The following is a 26,888-nucleotide window of genomic DNA, read 5'->3' on the forward strand; positions in this document are numbered from 1 at the left end:
GAAGTTGATAGGTTAAATAAATTTAAGGAGGAACTGGACAAACATTTAGAGCAGTGGTTTTAAACCGGTTGCCGCAACAACATTCTTGGGGTTCCATGTAATTTGGGTATAAGTTACTTAAATTTATTATTATTATTGATTTATTTTTTTTAATTTGTATATTTATTTCATTATAAAAAGGTGTACGGTATCCGTACCGTATGTTTTAAATTTTGTGGTTGTCTATAATTGACCTTTATTTAGTACCTCTATATAAAGAATAAAATTATTATACGGGTATATATTAAAAGGTCGAAAACCACTGTGTTAGGTATTTCTTTTGACCTAGGGGGTGCCGTGAAAAAATTACTTGGACACTTAAGGGTGCCATGAACCGAGAAAGTTTGGAAACCTCTGATTTTGAGGAATTGTTTTGTAAATTTTATTTTATTTTTTTTTTGGCTGATGCTGCATGAACTCAAACTCACAATTTCTTGCATCAAATTTCAACACTACTACTACTTTATGATATGCCAATCCACTGATTAAACTATGTGCATCAAAAGCCTTTAAATTTCTTTATGATAACTTTTATTGTATGTGCTAAATTGATTACTGCTGGCACATCAAAGCTATACAAATCAAAATACCAAGAAATGAAAAATTGCTGATCCAATGAGTTAGCATTAGCAAAGGCGCATGATGCAAGAAAGCAGGCTTATATAACATCAGCCAAAAAAAAAAAAAAAAAAAAAAAAAACACCCCTATTTCACCCATCCACTCGCTCCAAATGTTTGTTAAGTTCTGCCTTGAATCTATTTAAGCTATCAACTTCTACAATGACAGATGGAAGTTTGTTCCAGCAATCAACACCTGCTGGCTAAAGGCAAACTTCGCACATCTATCCTACAACCTTCTTTCCTCAAAAAAATTATGCCCTCTCAGGCAATTATTCTGAGCAAGAGAAAGAATCCCATTTGCATTGAGGTGTATAAAGCCTCAAACCATTCAAGGCTTTATACACCTCAATCAGATCACCTCGCAGGTGCCTAGTCTCCAGACACTGTAATTTGCAAAACTTAAGCCTTTCTTCATAAGAGCAACCTTTTGTTCCATTCGCTAATCTTGTTGCCCTTCTCTGTACTCGTCCAACAGCTCTACAGCCTTCTTAAAATGAGGCCTCCGGACCTGTATTCAGTACTCAAGGTGTGGTACTGAATACAGGTCTGGAGGCCTGTATTCAGTGATTATCCCCTTGAATAAGGCCTGGCCATTGTATTATGCGAACAACGTTATGAATAATAACGTTGTTCGAAAGAAAAGGGCTTAATGCAATATACAATTTGAAAATGCTTAAGGCATAATTTTTATGGGTTTTCGCATGTAAATACACCATAATTAATCTATAAATTTGAACTACGTAAGTAGTGTAGAAGGCATCGTTTTAATTGTATCTCATATTGTGGTTGACTTCTAAACAAGATAGCCGTATTGCACTACTTCAAATAAATAATGCTTCTCTAATAGAGGAAGACTGCTGTTATTTATTTTTAGAGGATACTGCCACCCAGATGATCGTTTCGAAGCTATTGAACTTCATCATGGGCGGGCAGGTATCCTGGTAATACAACATGCCATCACGGTTATGAAGTTATATTCACAATATGAGAGATGCCAAAGGGTGTTGGTAAAAATGTAATTACATTTTTACCAAGGATAAAAACAAGGATATCCAGTTGCAAAAAATAGTCAGCAATCCATAAGATGGGATGCTTGTTTAGAAGACCTTTATGCCAAACACAATCAAATGCCTTAGAAATATCAGGAGCAGCTCATTGAATTTTGCCAGAATTTTCCATTGAATTTGTCAAAGATAAGTAATGTCTGTTATGTGAGCAGAGAATCATTGTTGTCAGAATTCTTTTTGGCAATTCTTGATCAGATTGACAGTTTTAAGATAAGTAGTTGACAATGAGTTTTCTCCATTACTTTAGCAGGAGTAGTGGTAAGTGTGGTGAGGTGATAATTGGACTGGAGAGATTTGTTACCCTAGGAAACTGTATGGATATGCGCAAATTTCCAAGCATAAAGTATAAAAGAAGTAAAGTTATCCAACATGTCCAGATTCTTAATATATTTTTATTTATTATTTATTTATTTTTTTTTTATTTATTTTTTTTTTTTTTCCAAAAAGAAAGATCCACTGATAAAATCATGCATCAGTTCACTCCATCATTAACCTTTGCTCCTCTGTGCACGTGTTCCATTACAACATTTGAAAAATTAGTAGTGTTGTTACACCCATATGTCGATCCATCATAATTTACTGGCAATTAGTCATTTTTTATCTGATTTTATATGCTGATTCCATAAAACTTTTTTTTTTAAAACTGAACATTACTCTGTTCAGTAAATGTGCAACTCTCCAAACGGAACCGAATTTTATCTGCCATCAGAACTCATGCTGCAGCCACATTTCCCTCAGTGACCACTATTAGCATACTGTTAATGCTTATTCTTTTTCATCACGTGTTAAGTCCACATTTTATGGCACATTTTTATACCCCACATCATCATCATTTTAGAATGATGACAGTGGCAAGGATGTTTCAATGTTGTTACCAACAGCATAAGAAGATATTTAGCTTTTCGTATTTGTTTCTTTATGTGGTGTCTTTTTTTTTTTTTTTTTTTTTTAAATACATTATTTAACTTTCTATTTTGCATCTGGGCTGTTTTATCTGCAAAAGTCAGGTATGCTTCCTTCATGCTATATTTGTGTCACACAGCCTCATGGATGGGTAGAATCAGTGAAGAGTGCATCATGTAAAGACTTTACCCAGACTTGTCAAGACAATCCTAATTCCCTCAGCTGTATTGTCACTGGAGATGAGTGTTGGGTGTTTCAGTATGACCCAGAAACGAAGCATCAGAGCATGCGGTGAACTTCGAAGTCATGACCAAGGTGCAAAAAGTTTTGGTTTTCAGAAATCTAGGATTAATACAATGCTCATGTTTTTCGACATGAGCATTGTATTAATCAGTATTTTAGACAGGATGTGATTCACAAGGAATTTGTACTTGAAGGGGAGAGAGCCGGTGCTGAATTCTGCATACAGATCTTTCAAAAATTATTGAAGTGCATTTCCTGGGTGAGGCTGCAATGTTGCATGACAATGCCCCCACCCATTGTGCACTTGTTATGGAGACATTTCTGATGAAACATGGCATTATACAGACCAATGATCCACCCTACTCTCCCAATCTATCACCAGTGGACATCTTCCTCTTTCCCAGGGTGAAAATTGCCCTCAAAGGAAAGATTTCTTGATGTTGAAGAAATAAAGCTATTTGAATTGAAACAAACCCAACTGAACATTTTCTTTGGGTTACTTCACTGACTCTTTCAGAAACTTTTAGAATGATGTAATTAGTGCATGATGATTACTTTGAAAAAGATGCAAGAATTATTAGCAATTTCAAAAGAATCCCACCAGGAACATTTCCAGAAATTACAGAAGTATTGGAACTGCTATGTACAGTATTCAGGAGACTACCTCGAATGATATCCATCTGAATAGCTGTTAAGCTTCATTATTTCAGTCCTCAAACATTTTGGTCACCTTGTAAATATGAAGGTTGATAATTTTGTTTTGTAAAAACTTGCGCAGTAGTCAAATTAAGAGAGAAAATATTTCTCTGTCATTCTAGTAATATGCAAAAAGCATTGAATGTGTAATAGTTCCTCTAACAGTTATCAAAACATAATGTGGTGAAATGACTAGCAAAGATGCCTAGTTTTCTGAATAAAAAATTTTTACTTTCTTCAGAAAATCTAAAGTATAATAGTATATGGGTAATAAATTGAATAATATGGAGGGAATGTTTCGGATTCTGGTTTTGGAGTCAAAATCAACAGTTTATCTCCGGTTTAATTGTATGGATTTGATATCTTCTTAATTTTGCTTATAATTGCCAGGAGATAAACTAATTTTGTCCCTGTAACTTTAACTTAGAATTTTAATTTTACATGTAGATCAACAAACTTGGTTCTGTGCAAAGTGCATCAAGCAGTTTGGAAATATTCAAGACCTTGTGGCCCATGTTCCTAAATGTCCGCTTCTTCAGAGTGAAATGCTTAAAAAGAAAAGTTCCACAACAGCAGGGAAGTCGGATCTCAGTTATATGTGTACCGAATGTTCTCTCTCTTTTTCATCTTTAGAAGATATAACTGTGAGTATAATACATTAATTTTTCTTATTTAATAGACATTTTTGACATAAACATTTTGTCATAGGCAATTTGATATAGGTGTACTTGTGAGAACTATGATTAAGTCTTAATTCTCTGTATATATATCAAAAGTCAACTCTATACAAGGAACTGGTGGTTTGTATCCCATTAATCCTAAACCACTGCAGAGCTCATCGAAACTGTTGCTATGAACATTTGACCTGGAGCCCTGACAAATGGGAGTACAGTTCTGTTCCAGTTTTAGCCTACATCAGATTCTAGATGTTATTTCATCTAGTGACAGCAAGGAACAAGGTACCATTCCTCCAACGTCAGAGAAAGAGACACTTATGGTGGAGGTGGTGTTCTCGTGTGGAGTGGAATAATGATCATCAGCCACACCGCTCTTCATGTTTTTGATAAGGGTACTGTAACTGTGCAGCAGCACTGAGAACAGATTTTCTTTTCATGCACGACAACACCACTGCACATAGAGCTCAAGTGATGGAAGAATATCTTCAAACTGAAGACATCCAGCAACTGCCACTGCCAGCATGATTACCAGACTTAAATCTGATCGAACATGTATGGGGTGCCCTTAGGCACCATTTTGAATGCGAGCACCCTAACTCCTCGATCACTTGGTGAGCTAAGGTCTGCACTGGTGGTAGAAAGGAATTTGTTGCCATAGAATCTTATGGACACCCTTATATCGAGCATGGTTCACTGCTGTCAGGCCTCTTTAGCTGTTGGAAGGGGAATTATATGCCATATTGATGTTATGTGATCATATTTTTGAACGTCTTGTATCGACTTCTGTAATATGACCTTTTTTTGGTTATTCTTATAGAAACAGGTATGAGAGACCTATAGTGGTCTCTCATACCTGTCTGGAGTTTCTCACTGTCTCGTCATTTTATCGTTATTCTATGGTATACCACCATACCAAATTTTGTCCTGCTGTATCACAAGTTGCACCAGTTACACCATGTTTTCTAAGTGTTTTGTTAATTTTGTCGAGCAGTTTAGTGATAGCCATATAGTGCAAGGATGGGAATTTTTTTTTTTTTTTTGGCTGGTTCAGCATACGCCTTAGGCTTCCTTGCACCATATGGCTAATAATAATACGCATGAGTACATTTCCTTTTGATAGCCACTGAACCTCAGTATGCATCATTAAAGAAAAATAATCAGACTCCAGTTCCCCGCATGGTTTTCCGAAAATACATATTTTGTGTGATCTAGTTTTGATATCATTGTCCATTTTAACCGCTTGATCAAGTACAAGTTTTAAATCGAGTATGACTAGTCTTCGCTACTAGAATTTGTCTGTGTATAAAACAGTGTGTTGTAATAATATTTGAATTGTGTCGTTTTACTAAGTTTGCAAATCCTTTTAGTGCTCCGGTCATTGCAGGAGCACCTTAGGTACAAATGCCAACACACGACTTCTACAAAATATACCACACTTTTGTAAATAATCATTCATTACTTTGAAAGTATCTTGGCCAGTTGTCCTTTCAGTGAGTTCTTTACGACGACGATGAGAACAACGACAAAAAAAAAGGATTAATAATTGTCATTATTGATAGACCTGACAAATGCTATTAATTGAGCTTTCCCACTGATATCTAAAGTCACCCAAAATTATTAATATTTCAAACAACTTGTTCAATATCACTGGATGTTTCTTTTATTTGCCTGCTAATTGTGCTGTTCGAAAGTGGGACTGCCCTTATTTTGTTTTCAGCTTCCTCTCCCAAAATACTTTTCACGATCACCCGACATGATGGTAAAATTTGACTTTCTGCAATCGGGTGAGGTTTTTTTTTTTTTTTTTTTTTTTTCCCACCAGTTCGGCTACTAAATATCTGGCTTCTTGAGCTATATCAGATGTTTTAGACATACTGTAAAATTCTGCACCTTCTTTTCTAGTAGAGGCCTGCAGTCTTTTAAAATATTCCATAGTTTTGGACGATAAATTCTTGTGTTTATTAGAAAAATGATGCTGCAATTTACTCGGCACCATTGATTCATTCAACAGTTTTAAACCACATACCACGCATAAAGGTAGAGGACAATCTTGGGTACCACTATACAAAAATCCTATTGCCAAATAATCATTGTTTACAACAACATATTTTCTTTTTTGATGTTGATGGTTTTGTTTTTGTCATTTTCTCCAAGCTCGTTGTTATCAAGTTGCCTCTTCTGCTGATTTCCTTTCACTATTAATTTCTAAAAAAATTAAGTTATTTCTAGACTGTACTAATAGAGTTAATTGAAAATACCTGTTCTATACGACAACTGAATATGACGTTTTATAAATATAAAACACAAAGGAAATTTCTTACTATGCTGCTTACAAGTTGCACTTATACAACTGCAGGGTGCCTGGGAAAGTCTCTCAAATGATAAGAATGGCTGAATAAAGGTGAACAGGTCTACTATTAAGAATCAAAAGGTGATTAAAGGTGAACAGATCTAATACTAGGAATGAAGACGTGATGTCACATTGACCACTGGAAGGGGCTAGGATCGGTGCAGTGTAAATAAATAAATTTTTTATTTGCATTTTCCGCGGCACATTTGAAGCATACTCACGGCACACAGGTTGAGAATCACTGATCCAGACCATGAATAACCAGATCCCAAATCACCTTTGCTACTTAAAATCAAAATAGAGGTGGTAGCAGTCACCTTACAGTGGGATTTTTATTGATAGTCTTCTCTGTTTGCCACCTCTGACTGACATCCCCCGATGAGGGTCTGATTGGGGGATGTCAGTCTCCTCTCTTTCTTCTTTGGGATTTCAGTGGACATACTACCCTGTGAGGTGGTGCTGACATCAATGGAAAGGGACAAGTCATAGAGCATATGCTCACTGATAGTGACAACTCCCTTCTAAATGTGGGAACTAACATCCTCCACGTTCATACCTGTACTTTTTCTGTCATTGATCTTTCAATCTGTTCCCCCTCTACTCTCTTCATTTACTTTGGAACTAAAGGAGAACTCTGTGAAAGCAGTCACTTCCCTGTGATAACTTTCTTACTTGCTGTGAGATTGTGTCTTCCTTTAGGTTATCATGGCTGATTGATGGGGCTGACTGGAATGTCTACCTTGTGAACCAATTTATGTTTTAGTACTTTTAACCATGTGACTGGGCCATGTACGCTCAGTCAGATTGCATCTGAATGACAGTGTCATAAATTTGTTTTTAAAAGCTAAACATTTATCACAGTATATAAATTTTGTTTTTTAAATTTTATATATATATATATATGCTTTTTTATTTAGTCATGTTTTTATTGTGCATTGTTTAGTACTTTTGTTTATTTTTTGACCTGGTAACCTATTTCTAGATTACTTATCACTTGTTAACTGCCTCAAACTTGGACTTTGTGCGTAACATGCCAATGTGCCATAAAACAAAACAAAACAAAAAAAACTTCCTTCCACATGGTGGTGGAAAGAAGTTTTTTGTCTACTCCATGATACTTGTTGGAATGATATCCCTGTGCCATTTATTATCAGCACTCACGACAACAATTTTCATGTAGAACTTTATAAAATTTATAGGAGTCAAATTATTTGCCCTTCTCATTGCTTGTTTTGTCCTCCAGCAGCCAGGGATTGGCACCTCCGTAGCCAGGTGGGCAGGAGCAGCAGTGCATAGCACATGCTTCTTGATTAGACAGGGGTTCGAGCCCGTGACCACCAAATACGGAGGATGCAGAATGGTCAAGGATTGGGTACCCTAAACACTGTCCATGTTGATACATGGGTTAACTCTACCACTGCTTGTAACCTTGAGACTAATTTATGGATAGGGTTGAATAACAATAAATTATTTTTACTTTAGTTAATTAAAATTATAATTTATACTGACATCTAAGTTTTTCAATTCATTCAACTTTTTTAAACAGCTTTGTTTTGTAGAAACTTCGTATTAACACAAGTTCAATTAAGATTGCCAACTGGAGTACTAGAAATCAAGCATAGGAATAGGTGTACTCTTAATCTCATGCTTTGTTCTAATACAAATATATATATATATATATATTTATTATTTTTTTTTTTTTTGTTTTAGAAACATATAAAAGAAAGTAAGCATGCACGTGGTGATCAAGCTGTTGGAATAATAAAAAATAAGGGCTTTTCTGGAAAAAATCCATGTTTCCTTTGCAATTTGAAGTTTCCGAGCCAGGAAATATGTGACCAGCATCTACATCATATTCATATGCAGTGGGTGAGCAAGGAACTTAAAGATTACTCCGAAGTTGAACAACCAGGTTTGTTGTAATATATTTTTAATATCTTATTTGTGGTTTTTTTTCTAACTCTTAGAATACTTAAGACAGCAAAAAAGTTTGATAATATACTATATTTAAAAAAATATTGGACATCCTCTCCACATTCTCCACTACTAAAATAGCTGCATCATATGTAAACACAGTATAGTGCAGGTTGTACAGTAGGTTCTGATACCTTATTAAAACTTCTAATTTTCCAAACATTTTAATTTTTTTTCTGAATTTTAGTCGACTATATAACATTAGTATAGGTATCTGCAGTAGATTCCTTATACTTGATTAAAAAAAAAAAAACCCTCCAGTTTGCTGATAAGTTTTAATTTCTTCCAATTTATAGTCAAGCTTGTGTTATTTTTTTAAATGTGTAGACATTGTTTTTTTCAATTCTAGACCTACCAAATTTAAGAATACACACTTAAAAGCCAATGTTGAGTGGCTCCTCTTATTTGTAGCCTAAGTAAAGCAGCCATATGTGGCAGGAATATGTGTACTTTGTATATCATGTGTTTTGATGAGTATGTTTACATATTTGAATTTTATAATAAACATTTGACTTTAATTTTAATTTCATTCTGCATTTTTTGTAAATAGCATTCATGACTCAGGCAAAGTTTAGTATATTGTCATCACTAGTGGTAGCTTGTGTATTTCAGTTGTTTGTTGTTAAAAGAGGTTTGGATTACTTTAAATATCTAAGGTTTTGTTTTTTTTTTTTTTAAGAATAGAATTTGAGTGGTGATTGCATTGTATAAGAAATCTTTATTGCAGACTTTCCATGATTTGGCTGAAGTTGACTCATAGCACCAGGTCTGGAGATTTGGCAGCAGCCACTACTGTATAATCAAACAGAATGAAAAAATATATAAATAAATAACCGAAGAAACGAAATTTAAAATATTGTTTAGTGCAGTGAATGATGACATGCATAATTTACTTGTTGCATCATATTATGTGCATTAATTAATTCCCTTTGGTAGGAAATTCTGCTAACTCCTTTCAGGTAATGCTGGAATGCAGTGCTATAGCATTACGGCTGAAGCTGGATCTATATTAAAAGTAATCTGATTTTTTGATTTTTTAAAGTTAGTACGCATGGGTTCTTGTCGTATGTAGGAGTTGTATTCTGAAAATGCTGAAATCAGGTCTTATGAGAAAAAGGTCTGGTTCTCAGCTCACAAGATATTTTTATATAAAATATATTTTAGCAGTTTGTACTGCATTGTTATATTCTATACATATTTGACTGGTCATTGATTCAGCAGGTATGCAATGAGTAAAAAATTTAAAGGTTAAACTCTGATTGTAGAAGTTCTGTGTGGTATAAATTAATTTTACAAAAGTCCACCAGCAAAGAAGATTAGACATTACACACACTTGGCAGCAAGAGTTTACGTAAAGGGTTTATGTTCAAAACATGAATGGCCCAAGGTGATTTTCTGCATATAGAAGTTAGAGTTAAATATGTAAAAATGTAGAAGCCTGTCATGTGAGCATCAGATATTTATTTTGGTTGTTAAACAAAGATTTACATGTCACATCTACCACCACTTTAATAGAATCTTTTCAGGCCTATTGCATCAAATTGCCATTTTACATTGATTGTATAAAGGCTCTCTCTCTCTCTCTCTCTCTCTCTCTCTCTCTCTCTCTCTCTCTCTCTCTCTCTCTCTCTCTCTCTCTCGCGCACACACACACACCATCATAACATATATTCTATAATTCACTTTTAACCAGCCAGGTAGTGTTATTTGAAAAGGTCCTCTCCTTAATTTTAAAAATAGATTGTGCTTTGTCCATTGATGTATTTGTCTCATTTAAAAGAACCAAGCAAAACTGGATATTTTGATATTTACCACCTGATTTTGTGAAAATTCACAGTTGTAAGATATAAAAATAATTATAGTTCATCATGCTGCAGCTATTTACATTCAATAAATAAATTTAGTTAATTGATACATTGTTAAAATTACACTCAGAATGTTTCTTCTAATTACTGTCCTGCTATCATAAATGAAATAAAGCAAGGCTTCCTTAATGTAATTAACCCACCTCTGTTATCTGCATAGTGAAATTCTCATTGTGCAAAGATTGGAAATAAAAGAAAGAAAAAAACTGAACTACAGAGTAAGTCAAAATAATGTATACACACTTTAACAATCCATACTTTGTGAATTAGGTGACCAATTCATATTCCTTTTTTTTTTTTTTTTTTTCCAGATTGCCTGAAACCCATAGAAATGGTAGAGAACATGCAATTTAGTTTTGTTGAGAGAAATGCAATTCTTCGAGAGAAATAAATTTGAAAATATAGAAGTTCAGTCCATGGGAAACACAATATGGAACAAGTATGCCCAGTGGCAGATTCAGGGTAGGGGGCACATATGTGCACAAAATGGTGCCCCTTTTGTCATTCTTTTCTGGATCTGCCACTGAGTATGTCTAATTGTGTAACAATAACTTTTTAGGAATATGGAACTGTACAAGTTATCAACAAAACAAGCAGTGGAAGGAAAAGTATCAAACGTTGAAGCTGCCATGAATGAGTTGATGGCAGCTTCAACATTCTTCACAGAAATTAAGAAGATAGTGTTCACAAGAGCTGCAAATGAGTCAATCAAGTGTTATAAGAATCTTAAAGGACATAAATCTGAAGCCTTTTAAACTTTGATTATAGAAAGCAGTACAGTGAGGTAATCCAGATCAACAAACACAATTTTGTGAATAGTATTGTCATAAAAATGGTGGAATCAGCCCTTTTTGAGTATGCAATTGTATGGTCAGACAACACCATATTCAACTAAACGGACATTTGAATCATCACAGTTGTGTTTACTGTTCCGGAGATACCTGCGTGGGTGGGAATCTCATCTTGTAGAATTACTGAACCTTACTGATTCAGTGGCACTGTTACTGGGTAGAGTTATCTTGAAATATTAAAGAATTATGCAGTACACATCAGAAGTATATTTTCAGATATAGTATTTTTTTCAAGGATGGTGCCCTGCCATATTTTCATACTGCTTTCCATGACTATATAAACGAGGAATTCGTGGACAATGAGGAGTGCTTTGGAATACCTGTTTGCTCAACCTCAGTCCATTAGATTTTTTTTGTATGGGGATACCTGTAAGGAAAGGTGTACACTCAAAAAACAGAAGAATTGGGGGATTTGTGGATGGCAGTACAGCAGGAAACATTCAGAGTTTCAACTGACTTGTGCACTGTTGTATGTGTGTGTGTTGAAAAAAGATGTCATTTATGCATGTACGCCAGAGGAGGAGATTTTGAACGTCTTAAATGAGTTTTTTGTTTTAAAAAGAAGCTATACATAATTCAGCTGTTAAATTACAAGGGGCGGGTGGCATGTGTAGCATGCACGTTAGATGGTTTTATGTGAAACATCCTTCACATTTCTTTTAGGTATTTTGATTGTAAATATTTTTGATTCCATAATTTCAGCTGGAAGAAACAATTCAATGGATTTATGATAACTCGAGTAAGAGATGTATACTTGCAATTGAAATGTATCGAAATATCTCTGGAAATCATCAAGGTACAACAGGATCTTGTAGTTGAAATTGGGGGTTTAGGGTTAGATTGAACATTTCTACAGGAAAGTAATTTAACAGTTTAACATTGACAGTGCTGCATCTCAAATTGAGTACGCCAGCAAAATCAAATGAGTGAAGTCAGTTATATCCTGTATGTCACTGTTAGGAGAAATATAGACAACTTTTTAAGTATCACTTGGCTGTTGGGTAACAAACACTCCACTGTATATACATTGCCAACAGGCTAAACACTGACTGTTGAACCAGTCATTTGTCGATAGATGACATCTAAATTAGTGTAACAATTTGTACCTTGTCCATCTTGTTGTGATATATTGCGACTCCAACTGTCCATTTAGTTTCATGCTTGAATTCCATAGCCAGGTGAGCAGGAGCAGCAGTGTGTCGCACACGCTTCTTGATTAGACCGGGGTTCGAGCCGTGACCACCGAATACAGAAGATGCGGAAAGGTCAGGGAATGACCACCGCATATCCCCGGAGCAATATGGCCTTAATTGCTAATGCCCCTAAAAACCAAATAACAACAACATCACGCTTGAATTGAACCATGCAATCCAAGTTTGGGATACTGACACTCATTGTTGTCTAACCAAGTCTCAGATGGCAGCAAGATTTGGCATTGCTGTGTAACAGTGTCCGTGAGGCCAGCATGTTGCACCCCCTAGGCTTTGGCAGTTGATTTATAGAACTGAGAGTTCCTCTTGTGGATGAATTCAAGCAAGCTGTCCTGTCTTGTTTGTAGCTGATTGGACTTGAGCCTGGCAAACACATTTTGATCAGTGGTGGGTGTAGCATTTCTCAGGCTATGGTAGAATCTCTTGTCGGCAGGTTGATACAAAGTCCATTGATGTCAGTTATGAGTGACATAAACCAGCTGCTGTTCGTGCCCCTTTTCATACTCGTAAATTAAGTGTGTTTTGTTTTTTTGTGGCACACTCATTGCTGCCTTTGTCTTTATTTTCTTAGGTCTTGTCGCTTTCATTCTTGCTTGATACTCTCAAGAACACCTAACAATGGAATGTAACAAAAATGCAAGATGAAAAAAGGTATTGTTGACAAATATTTGTATTGTTTGCAGCCATATGACAAATACCTGTATTGTTCAAATCATAGTTCCTGCAGTAGTAACTGCATAACTGCAGGAAGTATGATTGTGACATCATACTATTGAACAAATGGCTACAATCAAATGAGTAATTAGGCTATTGGCTTCTATTTTGCCACCCCTTCCAAGCCAAGGATGTTTTCACATAAAATAAAACATCTTTCTTGTGTACAAGGTGCGCACACTGTTTTTTTTCCCTAATGCAGTTCAACGAAATTCAAATGAATGGCATTTGAATTTTGTGAGTCAGTTCACTAGAACTTGAGATATCGTACCAGTCACAAAAATTTTGTCATGCTCTAATCACACTACTCATGAGTGCTCGGCACAGACTAGTGGTGGAGGTGTGGGAAGCATCTGCTGGAAGCCACAGATGATGTCACTTCCATGATGCATTTTTTGTGACCAATCAGATTTACTTAATGGGTGCCCCAAAGGATGTTTCACAAAAAAAAAAAAAAAAAAGTAATTTTAATTTATTATCAGATTCACAAATTATGAGTTTCTAAAGTGTGTTGTACATAATTCTGACTCACCGTGTATTAAAAAGGCTTTACCCATTCTGAGACAATTCATTTTAGAAAAGAAGAAAAAATAATAGTTGAACATATGGTTAGAAGTGGGCAACAATTAATTTCATTTTAATTTTCACATTATCTAATTTTGGTTTGTGATGTCAACCATGTATATGCATTGATGATTCCATCTGACCCATCCTGTTTTGAAATCTGCAGTGCGTTTAGAAATGTGTTCTTGTTTTTTTTTTTTTTTTTTTCTTTCGCTGGTGAACTATGATACGGCAAAATTAGTGTTGAACTGTAAACACAATAGCAACATTAAATACATTAAATAATTTAAAACAGTAACAAATGGTATCTTGACTGTCATTTATCTAGAACAAAGGAATTGTAACATTTCTTTCAAGCATTTGTTTATTTAATGTGCTATATGATATTTGACTTAAATTTCCAGATATGTAATAATGTTTTGTTGCTTTTTTTTTTTTATTGCAGTTGTAAATGGAAAACATAGCATGGTTGAAATGATAACAGAAAAACAGGATGAGGATGCCAAGAATGAAATTTCTAAAGACAAAAATATTTTGACTGCCAAAAAATCTGCCTTAGAAAAAGAAATAAGTGATGAACAACAAAACAGTAATATTGAAAATAAAGAAATATCTGCAGATGCTACTCAGGATGAGGAAGAGTGTGATAATACACCAAATGACTTACTAGTTGGTGATAATAATGAAGTTAAAACAACAGAAGTTGATAATAAAGATAAAGAAACCTTGAAGACCACAGAAAAAACACCACAAAGTAATGATTCTTCCTCATCTATAAAAAGTGCAAATTGTAAATCAAATGAAGAGGATAAAAAAAGTTGTATTGCAATGAAAGATTTGCCAGATGACCAGAAGTTAGCAGAATTGGGCTTCCCTGTCAAAGTTGGTCATTTCTGTCATGAATGTGATGCAATAATTAAAAGCTATCCTCTTTATTATATGCATATGCACAATGTACATAATTTTGAAAAGCGTTTTCAGTGTGTTCTTACATCTTGTAGTCACACATATAGTAGTGCAGTAGCCTTCAGAAGTCATATTGAAAAACATAGCCAGATCCTCACAAGTTTCTGCAATATGTGTGATGCTTCATTTAGCGAGGAAAGTGAATTGGAACTGCATCTTTTGGGTCCAGAACATGCCAACCGATACATGAAAATTCAGGTAAGCATAATTTCTTTGTGCCCTACTTTTTACAGGGTTAGAATAGTATGGTATGCCTTTAATATCTGTAATTTAAAAAAAAATTGCTGTTCAAATTTGATTTTTTTAATATTTTATTAACCAACTTCAGTATTTTATTACTTTGTTGGTTGTTTGCAGATGATTAATTAATTAATGCTTTTGTAAAATTCTAGATACTGTATAACTATAGGGGCCACTGTCATGAGAATAAAGCTGTAGCAGTCAGAACACACATCCTGATTGAAAAAACATTTAATTTTTTTGTTAACTAATGGAATTCTAAGGCCTAGTAGCCGTGTTAGCAAGAATGCTAGGTTTGTACTGAGTGCAATGTCAGTTTTAATCTGACTGCCCTTAGTTTGGAATTATTATGGATTTTACTGCTCAGTATTGGCGCCTCCGTAGCCAGGTGGGAAGGAGCAGCAGTGCATAGCACACACTTCTTGATTAGACCGGGGTTCGAGCCCGTCACCACCAAATACAGAGGATGCAGAAAGGTCAGGGAATGACCACTGCATATTCCCGGAGCAATATGGCCTTAGTTGCTAATGCTCCTAAAAACCATATAAAACAAACAACAACTGCTCAGTATTAGTCTTAGGTTGTAATCGTGAAATTTCCTCCAGATACTCTGGTTCCCACTCGCAAACCAACCATAGAACATAAGCAATGTGCTCGATACACATTTTTGGCGGGTGTAAATTCAATTTGAAGAAGGATAATTGCAAGATAGATGTGCAGAAATTTGACTTCAGTTGATTTATGGAACAATCTCCCATCTGTTGTTGTGGAAGTGGGTAGTCTGAATAAATTCAAGGAAGAACTAGACACTATTGGAGGGGATGGATAGGTGATGTGAGAAGTTTGTGCATGTTTTTTTTTTTTTTTTGATGCTATATAAGCTTGCTTTTTTGCATTGTATTTCACTACTAATGCTAATAACAGTACTTAAAATGTCTATAGTGATTGCATCGGTAGTTTAGTTTGTCCTGACTTATTCTGCAAAGCATGCAGTGTGATGTAGGAGCCTGGCATTTTTATAAATGCAAAATAAGAAGTTTCCATCTACAGATGTAAGTTGTACTCATCCTAAGAATTGAGAATTCTGTTAGTTTCTATTAGTCATCTTATCACTAAATAAAAAAATAAATGTATCAGATGCTTCTCATCGTTGGACCCCCACTGTTAATTTGTTTGTGCTGCCGTCAAAGTAAAACTTCAGAAGTCAATGCTTCCTAGCTATAATGCCTTCTTCCAGACCAGAAGACTTGGATTCTCTCTCTCTCTCTCTCTCTCTCTCTCTCTCTCTCTCTCTCTCTCTCTCTCTCTCTCTCTCTCTCTCTCTCTCTCTCTCTCTCAACATTCAATAAGATCTTTAAATGTGATACACTATTTTGGTGCCCCAAATGTATGTGCTAGAAATTTCACCCCAATTATACCAGAAGTGTAATAGTAATATACTGTTAGACCTTGCTTATCAGCATTTCATAGTAATAGATTTACCACCAGTATTTGGTTTGAAAAATTCCCTACTTCATTATAATGACACTTTCAGAAATATTAAAGTGCACCACCAAATAGAGTATTCCAGACTGAGTAAAAATAAATTGCCATTGTTACATTTTCTGCCTAATATGAAGTGTCATGTCATGTCTAAGTTGATTTTGCATTGACAGTACCTTGAAAATGAGTACAGAATGTTAGACTCATTTTAGAGGTACAGTCAATCCTCGTATAACACGTGTTTACACTACATGAATTCGATCATACATGATTTATAAATAGGGGAACGATGTCGTATATAACACGAACCGAATTCGCTTATGCACAATTCGCCTTTGTGTTTACAAGAAATGGCAGTTGGATGCGGAATCACCCCAACTGAACGCAACACGATATGAATGAAGAGAAGATTCTGAAAATGTATTAATGTTTTTTATATCAGTGAAGGGGAAACACATTTCACCATAATAACATAAAATTCCAGCTATCGGTATTATCGCAAATGAATTAGATCGAGTTTACTACCAGTTTATAACGATTCCACTAGCAGGAACGCAACTGGAAATTGTGTTTATTGTTTTATGGTAGTAACTCCCAGAAATGTGCTTTAGTAAAATGTGAGCTAGTGAGTTGTTAATAGAGTTGTCTCTGTCTTTACGGTGTTGTTTATTCAGCTGCTACACGCGCATAGCTTTATGTGAATCAAGTGTGCCTCCTCATTTTGTAATTGTGCTTTATTCCCTAAAAATGAGTAAAATACTTAAAAGGTGTGAAAAGGAAGCATCCTGTTAAAGACACTACAGATTCAGCCAGAAAAAGAAAAGCAATATCGATAAACAGAGGCGGACTGGGTCAAAAATTCTTACCCAGGAAAATTTGTAGTGGCCTCACACTAGCGTTTTTGGCCAAAATCACACCGGCTCCCGGCCCACCGGGGTTTCCCTGATAAGGCTTATGGCCAGTCCACCTCTGTCGATAGAGAAAAAAATACGAAATTGTGAAACGCTTTGAGCGAAATGAAAGACCATGTGATGTTGCACGTGCTACAGGCCTAAATGAGGCAACGCCGAGAATTATAAAGAATGCAGAAAAAATAAAAACTTTCATAGCAGGAACAACTCAAAGTGTAATTAAAATCCATTAGATCAAGTCACAAAGAATTGGAAGAGATGGAACGGCTGTCATCTGTTTGGATAGAAAATCAAAGAAAAAACAAGTTTGCTTGCAATAGAAGCAAAAGCATTAGCAATATTTTATTACGTAATAGTTGTAATAAAATACGTAAGTATTTTTTTATAATTATTTATTGTGTTTGGTAATGTTTTGGTTACAAATGTGTGTTCAATCTTGAGTGGTAGGCACATAACCCTATTTTTCCCATAGGGCCTGTTGTTTATATTGCACGATTTTGCATTGCACAAGAGTTTCTAGGAACACAACTATCGTGCTGTACGAGGACTGACTGTACCGTCAATACATTTAAAATGAGTCCAGAATGCTGGACTCATTTTAAAGGTCAGATGAAAGAAGCAGCTTGGATAAAACTGACCTTGTTATATCTAAAATTACCTTGGATTATTGAGCCAACATGCGATATACAAAGAATCATAGTGGAGGTTGTAAAGAAGGTTAGCTTGGATAATGTTGAGCAGGGCAGTGTGTTCAATTTACTAAAATCACATGGTGAAGATGTTGACTACTAAAAAATTTGAATTTGAAAACCAAAGAATACAAGACAAGGCTGAAGAAATGCTAACACTGCAGCCCCAAAAATTAATAGCAACTAAAGATATGTCAGATGCCATTTCACTATTTAGGAGCTGCAATGATTATTTTGCTGAGGAAGATAACATGAAGGAGCAGCAGAGTTAACTGGGATGTAAAACAACATACAAATGCCATGAGCTATTATGCAAAGAGACGGATACTCAGTTGTCAAGCTCATTTTTTAAACAGCTTCCTCCCCTCCCATCTATAAGGACATAAAACAGATTAACGAAAACAAGTGTTTGTTATTTTGTACATCAGAGAAAAAACAAAGGGTAACTTAAGGTCACTTGCTAGGCCACCTCTTCCATAGCTTTGATACAGAGTGGGAAGCCAAATGAATAATCTTGAGCCACCTGTGTTTCTCCCTACTCCAGTCAATATTCATTGGAATAATAAATATTTTGAGATCTCAGATGTGTGCTCTACACAGTTTCACTGCCAAGTGGTATGAATTGTAAAATTTTTAAATATAGTAAAATTAATCGCCTATAAAACAGATCAGTAAATTGAGGGCTGCCTTCCCTAGGTATTTCAAGGCCAGCAGAATTACTTTCATCTACCATAAGTAATGGTGTGGTATTAAATAAGCTTCCTTAACAAACTGCCTTAAGATGAGCTACTTTATTTAAACAAATAAGATTTCTGTAAATCTATTCTGCTATTTATTTAAAATACTGTACACTGCTGAGAGCCTGTTTAAATACTTTTTGGTCTCATTAGACAGCAGATGGTCTGCTGTCTAATCTACACTCGATCTGATGAGACTAGTGACCACAGTCTCAGCACAATTAATCCTTTAACATTTATTCAAGAATTAATTGTAAAAATTTAATGAGTTTTGAATTAATTTGACATGTGGGTAAATTTTTTTTTGTACAAAGTATTACATGAAATAAGTTAAACTCCCACACAATAGAGCTACTTAATAATTGACGGTGTTTTTGGATTCCGTATCGAGTTCTATCATCAGTCCTAATAAGGAAAGAATTTTTTCTGGTCATACACTAACAGCTTTCAAATCCTTCCTGATGAGGCTGCATAACAGGATTTAACTTGGAATCCCAAAATGTCATCAGTTATTAAGTAGTTCTATTGCATGGGAGTTTAAATTACTTCATATAATATTTAGTACACAGTAAAATTCACTTATAACAATTCACGTGAATGTATGTTTTAATACTGTGATAAAATTCACCAAATCATATTTAGTGAATTAAATTCATTTTCAGAAATGAAATGCATTTAAAGGAATTGTCTTTTTCATTTATTTATTAGGAGAAGTATAATCAAGCAGAGCCACGAAATTATAAGTGTAAAGTCTGCCATAGCTGGTTTGGTCTTTTTACAACTTTCGTTGAACATATGGAAACAGATACACATCAGTATTCATGTCAGCATTGTGGATTATTGTTTGTACAACCTGGTGCTCGTAGAAACCATATTCAGGGTGTCCATCCTGAAGTTGCTAACATGTGTGAGGTAAGATTTAGATACTTTAGAGAAATTATATTAATGATATAATTGGAATACAAACTAAACTGACTTTTATTTAATTACCTTATTGCAGAACACCTTCCTAGATGATGATGATGATATGAGGGAAAGAGGTTTAAATTTTATCCAGAATTTTCATTGTTTCTCATAAATATTGATGTGGTCAGACTATTTTTGCAGTTTATTTCCTATTTCGATCCTACTTGCATAGATATGTTTGGTTATTGTAATTGGCAATGTAAAATTTAGAAAGCAGAGTAGAATGGGTAATCAAATTCTTGGTGAAAGAAGACTCAAAATTGGCTAAAATTCACCAAGACTAGCAGCATATTTCAGGAATGATGCATTCTCAAAAATAGATGGGTGGTGTACTGAGTTCCAGAGCAGCTGTGAAGTGGCAAGTAATCTTCCCCCTGCTACATGGCTTCAGACAAGTCAGTCATATCAGTTTTGAAAGAAACTTCTAATTAAATTGATAATTAGACTGAATTAGAGGGCCAAGCCAGGAATTCAGCAATTTCCCCTCATGGATTTAAGATAAGTTTGAGATCAACTGAAGCAATTACCTTTTTTTTTTTTTTTTTCCCAGTATTTTTGGTCATCTAGTTCAAGGGTCACATTAAAATTTATTGATTTTGTATCGGACATCTGTCTGCTAATGTTGTAGTATAAGGGTTTTTTCCTCCGCTCTCCAGTTTTTGTGACATTGTAAATAAATATATATAACTTGCTATAAATAGTGTTATAGATCAGTGGTTCCCAAACTACTGAGATCTACGGACCCTTTCATAAATCAAAAAAGTTTACGAACCCGTGGGTGGTCAACCAGCGTTTTGTGGACCCCAGTTTGGAAAACCGCTGTTATAGATAACTGTAAATAGTATTACAGATTAGAGAAATAGTCACATTTTTTAGGGTCAAAATAAACAGAATACTTCAGTGCTCAAAATTTTCCATTTTGAGCACCAAAGGATTGACATGGTTCTGTCTGCCATGACAGTTTTGCATATGTGTATTCTTTATTTTAATTGAACTTTTATATCTGCATGACCACCATGCCCAATATTTAAAAATGTCTTGTATGTTGTGCGTTCATCCTGACACCAAGCAAATATTTTTTAAAAATGGTATTCCTTCAAATATTCTTCCCTAATTATAAGGGAAAATATTTGAATGCATTTATGCATATGCATTTTACTGAACATAGACAGAATAAAATAAATGATGCTCTGTATTGTTTGTTAGTAATAATGTGCTTTTGTTTAACATGTTTATTTCAGTCATGAAAACAACACTTGATGTCAATAAATAGTGCTTGAGCGATTGGAATACAGTTCATGCTGCTATTTGTTATGATGTTAATTGCTGTGCAGTTAACATATTTATATATTATTAATTTTCAGACTTCAGCGTGCTCAACCCTTAAATGGGTTGAGCACGCTGAATTCTGATGGAATTCTTCAGATACACCTCGCAGATGCCTAGTCTCCAGCCACTGCAATTTGCAGGACTTAAGCCTTTCATGGTAAGAGAGAGGACCCCTTCATTCCCCTTACCAATCTTGTTGCCCTTGTCTGTACATGCTCAAGCAACTCTACATCCTTCCTAAAAGAGGCCTCCAGACCTGTATGCAGTACTCAAGGTGTGGCCTGACCATTGCTTTATACAATGGGATAATCACCTCCTTTTCCCTACTAGCAAAATTCCTGTATATCATTGACAGTACCCCATGACCTGCTGTGGCAGCCTGTCTGCATTGCTCATAAAACTTCATATCTGACTGCACAATTACTTCCAGATGATTTTAATTTTCTACCACCCTAAGTGTAGTGCCATACAATTGATACGTTTCTCTGGGGGTCACTTCTACCCATATGCAGTACTTTGCATTTGTCAATGTTAAACTTCAGTTGCCACTTCTCGGCCCATCTGCCCAAATTTTCTAGATCCTATTGCAGTAGCACACTGCCATTATTGTCATTAACAACCCTGCCAACCTTAGTATCATCTGAAAAATTTGACATTAAGCCTGATGATATACCTTCATCAATATCATTGATAAATATACAAAACAACAGTAGGCCCAACACTGAACAATGTTATTAATGGAACCCTGGGGGATTCCACTAAGAGCATCGTCCATTGATTACCACTCTCTGTCTTCTCCCACTCAACCGCCATTTTATCCATTGTAGCAACTTACCCTTAATGCCACACTGCTCCAATTTGTACAGTAGTCTTCCATGTGCAACAGTGTCAAGAGCTTTCTTGAAATCCAAGTATATGATATGAAAATTATTTTGATATAAAACAAGTAGTTGACTGGTTTAAACCAACCTGAAATATAACCTCAACCTGAAATATAACGACATAGTCTCACACTAAATCAGACAGGTTTATAAAATATGCAATCTTCTAAATTATAATATGTATATAAACTAATTCTGATTTGTGAATATTAGTAACAACAAATATGCAGAGTGAATGTTGGGAAGTTTCCCCACAGAGTTCATATGCTATAAGTCCAAATGTGGTTTAATCCTATGTCACATACTATTTACAAAAATGTATAACATTATATTGCCACTAACAAAAAGGCAAAAATGCTCATAGCTAAATGAGATTTGCATGTGTTCTGTGTTTAATTAATGTTTAATTGATGTATTTTTTTTTTGCTCTCATTTTTGTTTCTCGCACCTCACTTCTAATTGAGATGCGATAAGAGAAACTGAACATATACAGTAATTGTTCTTGGATAACTAATATTTATAAAAAAAAAAAAAAAAAAAAGTTATCTGATTGAAGAAATATACTGCAGAAGAGAATACAATTGCCCTGTAGTCTACACTTTTGAAACCATTACACTAGATGGTTTCCCTCTGTGAGGTATAGAGCTTGCTTCTGATAATGTCTCTTGTAAATTCTGTTTTGCCATAAACAACATGCATAAGGGAACAAATTTTAATTGAGGAAGGATGGTAGAAGTGATGTGCAGAAGTTTGTGCATTTTTTATGCTCCTCTTCTATTAGTATTAGTAAAGACAAATGATGCGAGGAAGCAGACTATTTTTCAGTCAAATAAAAATTATAATAATATAAAATAAAATAGTAAAATGATATTAGGCAAGCTAGGTCTGTCTACTAGACCAACCACAGGCTATACAAATGACCAAGTCGCAACTCACACAGGAAATGCCTGCAGGAATTTACATTTCAGTCTTGATGCTTGGACTTTGTATTGTAAGTGGATCGTGTAGCAGCCATAATTTAAGTAAAATTTCTACTTTAGAAAGATTACAAAATTTAAATTTCCAATATATTATAGAATTTATGTTAACAAAATATTGCAGAAATTAAACTGTTGACAAAACTTAAATTGGTAAAGAAGTTAAATTTAAACTACCAAACGAAAGTTACAAAATTCCCGCAAAATATTGATAACAAAGCCTACCTGAATATTAAGCTGACTGTAGCTTTACAAATTTAAACTTACAATATACTACAGAATTTAAATTAACAGAGTTTTACAGAAATTATACTGCTGACAAAACTTTTAACCACTAGTGAGATTAAATTTAAGCTACCCAATGAAAGTTACGAAGTTCCCGCCAAAATATCGATAACAAAGGCTATCTGAATATTAAGCTTTAGCTTTCTAAATACAAAAATAAACTAATTTACATGACTATAGGAATTCTTTGTTGCAGTTTAGTATATAAAAATAAAAAACTCAAAATTATTTCACAAAGTAACTGCAACAAAGTAGTTAGTTTACTGAAAATACTTCGGAGCATAAACTTTCAGATTTTTAATCATTGATTAACGGCTAATACTTTAATGTTATTTTTAAGGGTCTTCTGTCAGGTAAACTGTCACTATTGCTGAATTAATGCAATCTAATAACAAAAGATCATCTTTGAACCTACTTACACATTTCAAATTATCTAATTCTTTCTTATAAAAGTGCAGATAGAGATTTTCGATGGGGCATAACCAGCTAGCACCCATTGTATTCCTCTGTTTTTCAATATAATTTCGTTGCCAAATTTTATATTGATGTTTAGCAAGTGAGCACAAAGTACTTTTGTTTTTCAAGTGGTCTCTAGGGTTTCCCCTAGAAACCACATGAAAAACAAAAATACAATCAGACCTCCATATAATGAAATTGGTTGTTCCCTTGAAAAAATTCATTAAACAGAAATTTTCGTTATAAAGAACCTTTTCAACAGTGAAAAATACTGTAAAATCAGAAATAAGTGGAAATGAATAAATTTCCTATCATTTTAAAACGATTAATTTATTAATACATACATATTAAGAAATGACTACATACATGATGCACACAATATATTAGACAAAAATAGACTAAAGCTTAAAATCAATTAATGAAGATATGTTAAAACATTGGGGGAGAATGCCTCTTCCTGTTCCCTGGTTTAAAAATGGACAGTAGCATTTAAATAAGGGAGGGAGAGCCTGGAAGATGACCCACAGTGTGAAAGACCTGCAACATCCATCACTCCAGATGTTTTCAGTATTCATGATCGACAAGAGACAATTTGGTACAATCCAGCACCTTGGGTTTCTCATCTGAATGTGTGTACTGCATAATAACAGGTACTCGCCATGAAAAAGTTGTCAGCACGGTGGGTCTCAAAGTTGTTGGCAGATGATCAAAAATGCACAAGAGTTATCGTGTGAACATTCGCATTGTTTTCAGAGCAAATCCAGCAAATTTCCTTGCAAGGTTTGTGACCATAGTTGAGACACAGGTCTATCACATTCAGCCAGAGACAAAGCAGCCCAGTGGAAACACAGCTTTTCTTCCCCTCCAAAGAAAGCCAAGTCATTTCCTTCTGTGGCAAGGTGATGGCATTAGTTTTTTTGGGAGGCTGGTGGAGGGTTGCTAGTGGATTACCATGCATATCGTGCAGACCCTGTGAGGCTTTTGATTGAAAATTTCAAAGGCAAATGTGGAGGAAAACTCAACAAAGGAGTTTTGTTCCACCAGGACACCTGCTCACAACTCTGTCATTGCAATGGCTGCACTGCACAAGTGCAGCTTTGAAATCTTGGACCTTCCCCATATTAACTAAATCTAGAACCATGAGACTTTCACCTGTTTACTAACTTGAAAGAATACCTGACTTGCATCCATTTTCCTGCCAACAATGATGTCATTGCTGCAGTGGGTGCATTCCTGGAAGCCCAGGAGAAAACACTCTTTGCAGCTGGAATCAACATTGGTGTCAAAAGTGTATCGACTCCATAGGGGGACTATTTTGAAAAATAACATGTTACCAGACACCTCAAATAAACCATGTTCAGGCCACAGACTTTTCAAATGACCCTGTATTCAGAATGATGTGAACATTCTGCAAAAGAATTTTCATTTCCATAGATTTACTACTACTGGTGCCTGACTGTATTATCCAATAGGCACGGTGACTAAAGCCTGCAGAGGGGGAATTTTTTTTTTTTTTTTTTTCTAATATTATGATAAAGACTATAATGGATCTTTTCTAGAATAAATTTATATAAAGATTGGTACAATGTATGCACAGAGTCAAATCAATATCAACTTTTTTTTTTTTTTTTTAAGTTTCAAAAGATCACAATTCTTTCCCAAACTAGTAAGATCCACCATCCCCACTTTAAACATTCGTAAGAACAAAGATAAAAGTTTACATTCAACATAGTGGTCACATCTGTTACCATTTTTGTATCCACCAAAGAACCTACAAAACAGAAGTGCCTGTGGTCCACCCGTGACCACCAAATAAGGAGGATGCGGAAAGGTCAGGGAATGACCACCGCATATCCCTGGAGCAATATGGCCTTAGTTGCTAATGCTCCTAAAAACCAAAATAACAAACATAACAAAACATGGCCTGTGGTCCACAAGGATTCAGCCCTGTGCTGTTATTTGTTTGTTTGTTATTTGTTATTTTGGTTTTTAAGATTTGACTGTATTTGGAATGTTATTTATTTAATATCATTACAGTGAAAAAGTTATTATTTCATATCAGCAATGAATGGAGACACTTATAAATTGCCAACAGTACTATAATATTTAGTGTGAAAAATATATCAAGTGGATTAATAAAAAATTTTGAATTACACACTTGTGCATTTTGTTCCCTTGATTCATAATAAATTATTTTTAAAAGATTTTACTTGTATCATATATTTCAGTTTTGTGGTACAAAGCTCCAAAACACTCAGGCTTTGTGGAGTCACCTTTCTGTGCATGGAATTGTTCATGAATGTGATAAGTGCCATCGAAGATTCCTGCAAAAGGAGCAACTTTTAGCTCACATGGAAATTCATGCGTAAGTTTTAAAATAATTTGATAATTACATAATAAAATCAACATAGTGGTCACTTTAATCTCTTTAGTCTTTCAGTTACACTTTATGCCAGAAAAAAGAAACTATTTAAAAATAGCTACTTTTGGTGTATGGGGGGTGGGGGGACTGTTCTTTTATTTTTAATACTGTTTTAAATTTCTGTATTAGAGAAAATTTATTTATTGACATGTATTTTAGTGAACAGTAGAATCCTTGCCAGCAGGGGAGAAGGATGTTTTGTTCCTCTTTATAAAAAAAAACAGTGGCAAACCCTTGTTTGGAATGTTGTATTGCAGAATTGGAGGGCCCATTTGAGAGAAGGAAAAAAAAAAAAAAAAAGCACAGAATTTCATTAGTGAGTTCAGAGAGTGGCAATTAAATTTTTTCTGAACGCTAAGAGTTTTCTGTGTGAGAAACATCTTAGAAGATGTGAACTGTTGCCTAGAGACTGGACACCATGGAGGTGACCTAATAGGTATTTCTAAGACCCTTAAATGAAGGAGCAGAATGAATGAGAGGGGTATTTTCTCATTAACGGGTTAAACCAGAACAATGGGATACATATCCAGATTATACTCTAATAAGGTTCAAGTAGAATTGCATTATTACTTTTTAAAAATAAGCCAATTGCAATTTACTTTTCTTCTTTTTTTTTGTACTGTTCTACTTTCTGACCTTCATTTCAATTGGTGCTGAATATTACATTTAAACTGAAAGTACAAAATTTGCTTTTTTAAGGCCAGTCTCTTCAGTTAAGTAGCAATAACGTAGGAGTAATACTTGTTACCATAGGTACACGAGTGCAAGTCAG

At 34.8% G+C, this 26,888-nt stretch overlaps 1 protein-coding gene across 4 annotated transcripts in view; it reads left to right on the forward strand.

The window, feature by feature from the left end:
- LOC150090684 (uncharacterized) overlaps positions 1-26,888 on the forward strand; it is a 306,488-nt gene that overhangs the window by 209,456 nt on the left and 70,144 nt on the right. For all 4 annotated transcript variants that reach the window (XM_090372249.1, XM_090372256.1, XM_090372243.1 and 1 more), the window contains 5 exons: positions 4,017-4,213; positions 8,307-8,508; positions 14,221-14,939; positions 19,509-19,712; positions 25,923-26,059. In XM_090372249.1, coding sequence (XP_090228375.1) covers positions 4,017-4,213; positions 8,307-8,508; positions 14,221-14,939; positions 19,509-19,712; positions 25,923-26,059 — 1,459 coding nt within the window. The remainder of the gene's footprint in view (positions 1-4,016; positions 4,214-8,306; positions 8,509-14,220; positions 14,940-19,508; positions 19,713-25,922; positions 26,060-26,888) is intronic.

Source organism: Mastigoproctus giganteus, chromosome 1 (genome assembly GCF_048544385.1).
Source record: "Mastigoproctus giganteus isolate SK-2022 chromosome 1, ASM4854438v1, whole genome shotgun sequence".
Taxonomy (NCBI): Eukaryota; Metazoa; Arthropoda; class Arachnida; order Uropygi; family Thelyphonidae; genus Mastigoproctus; species Mastigoproctus giganteus.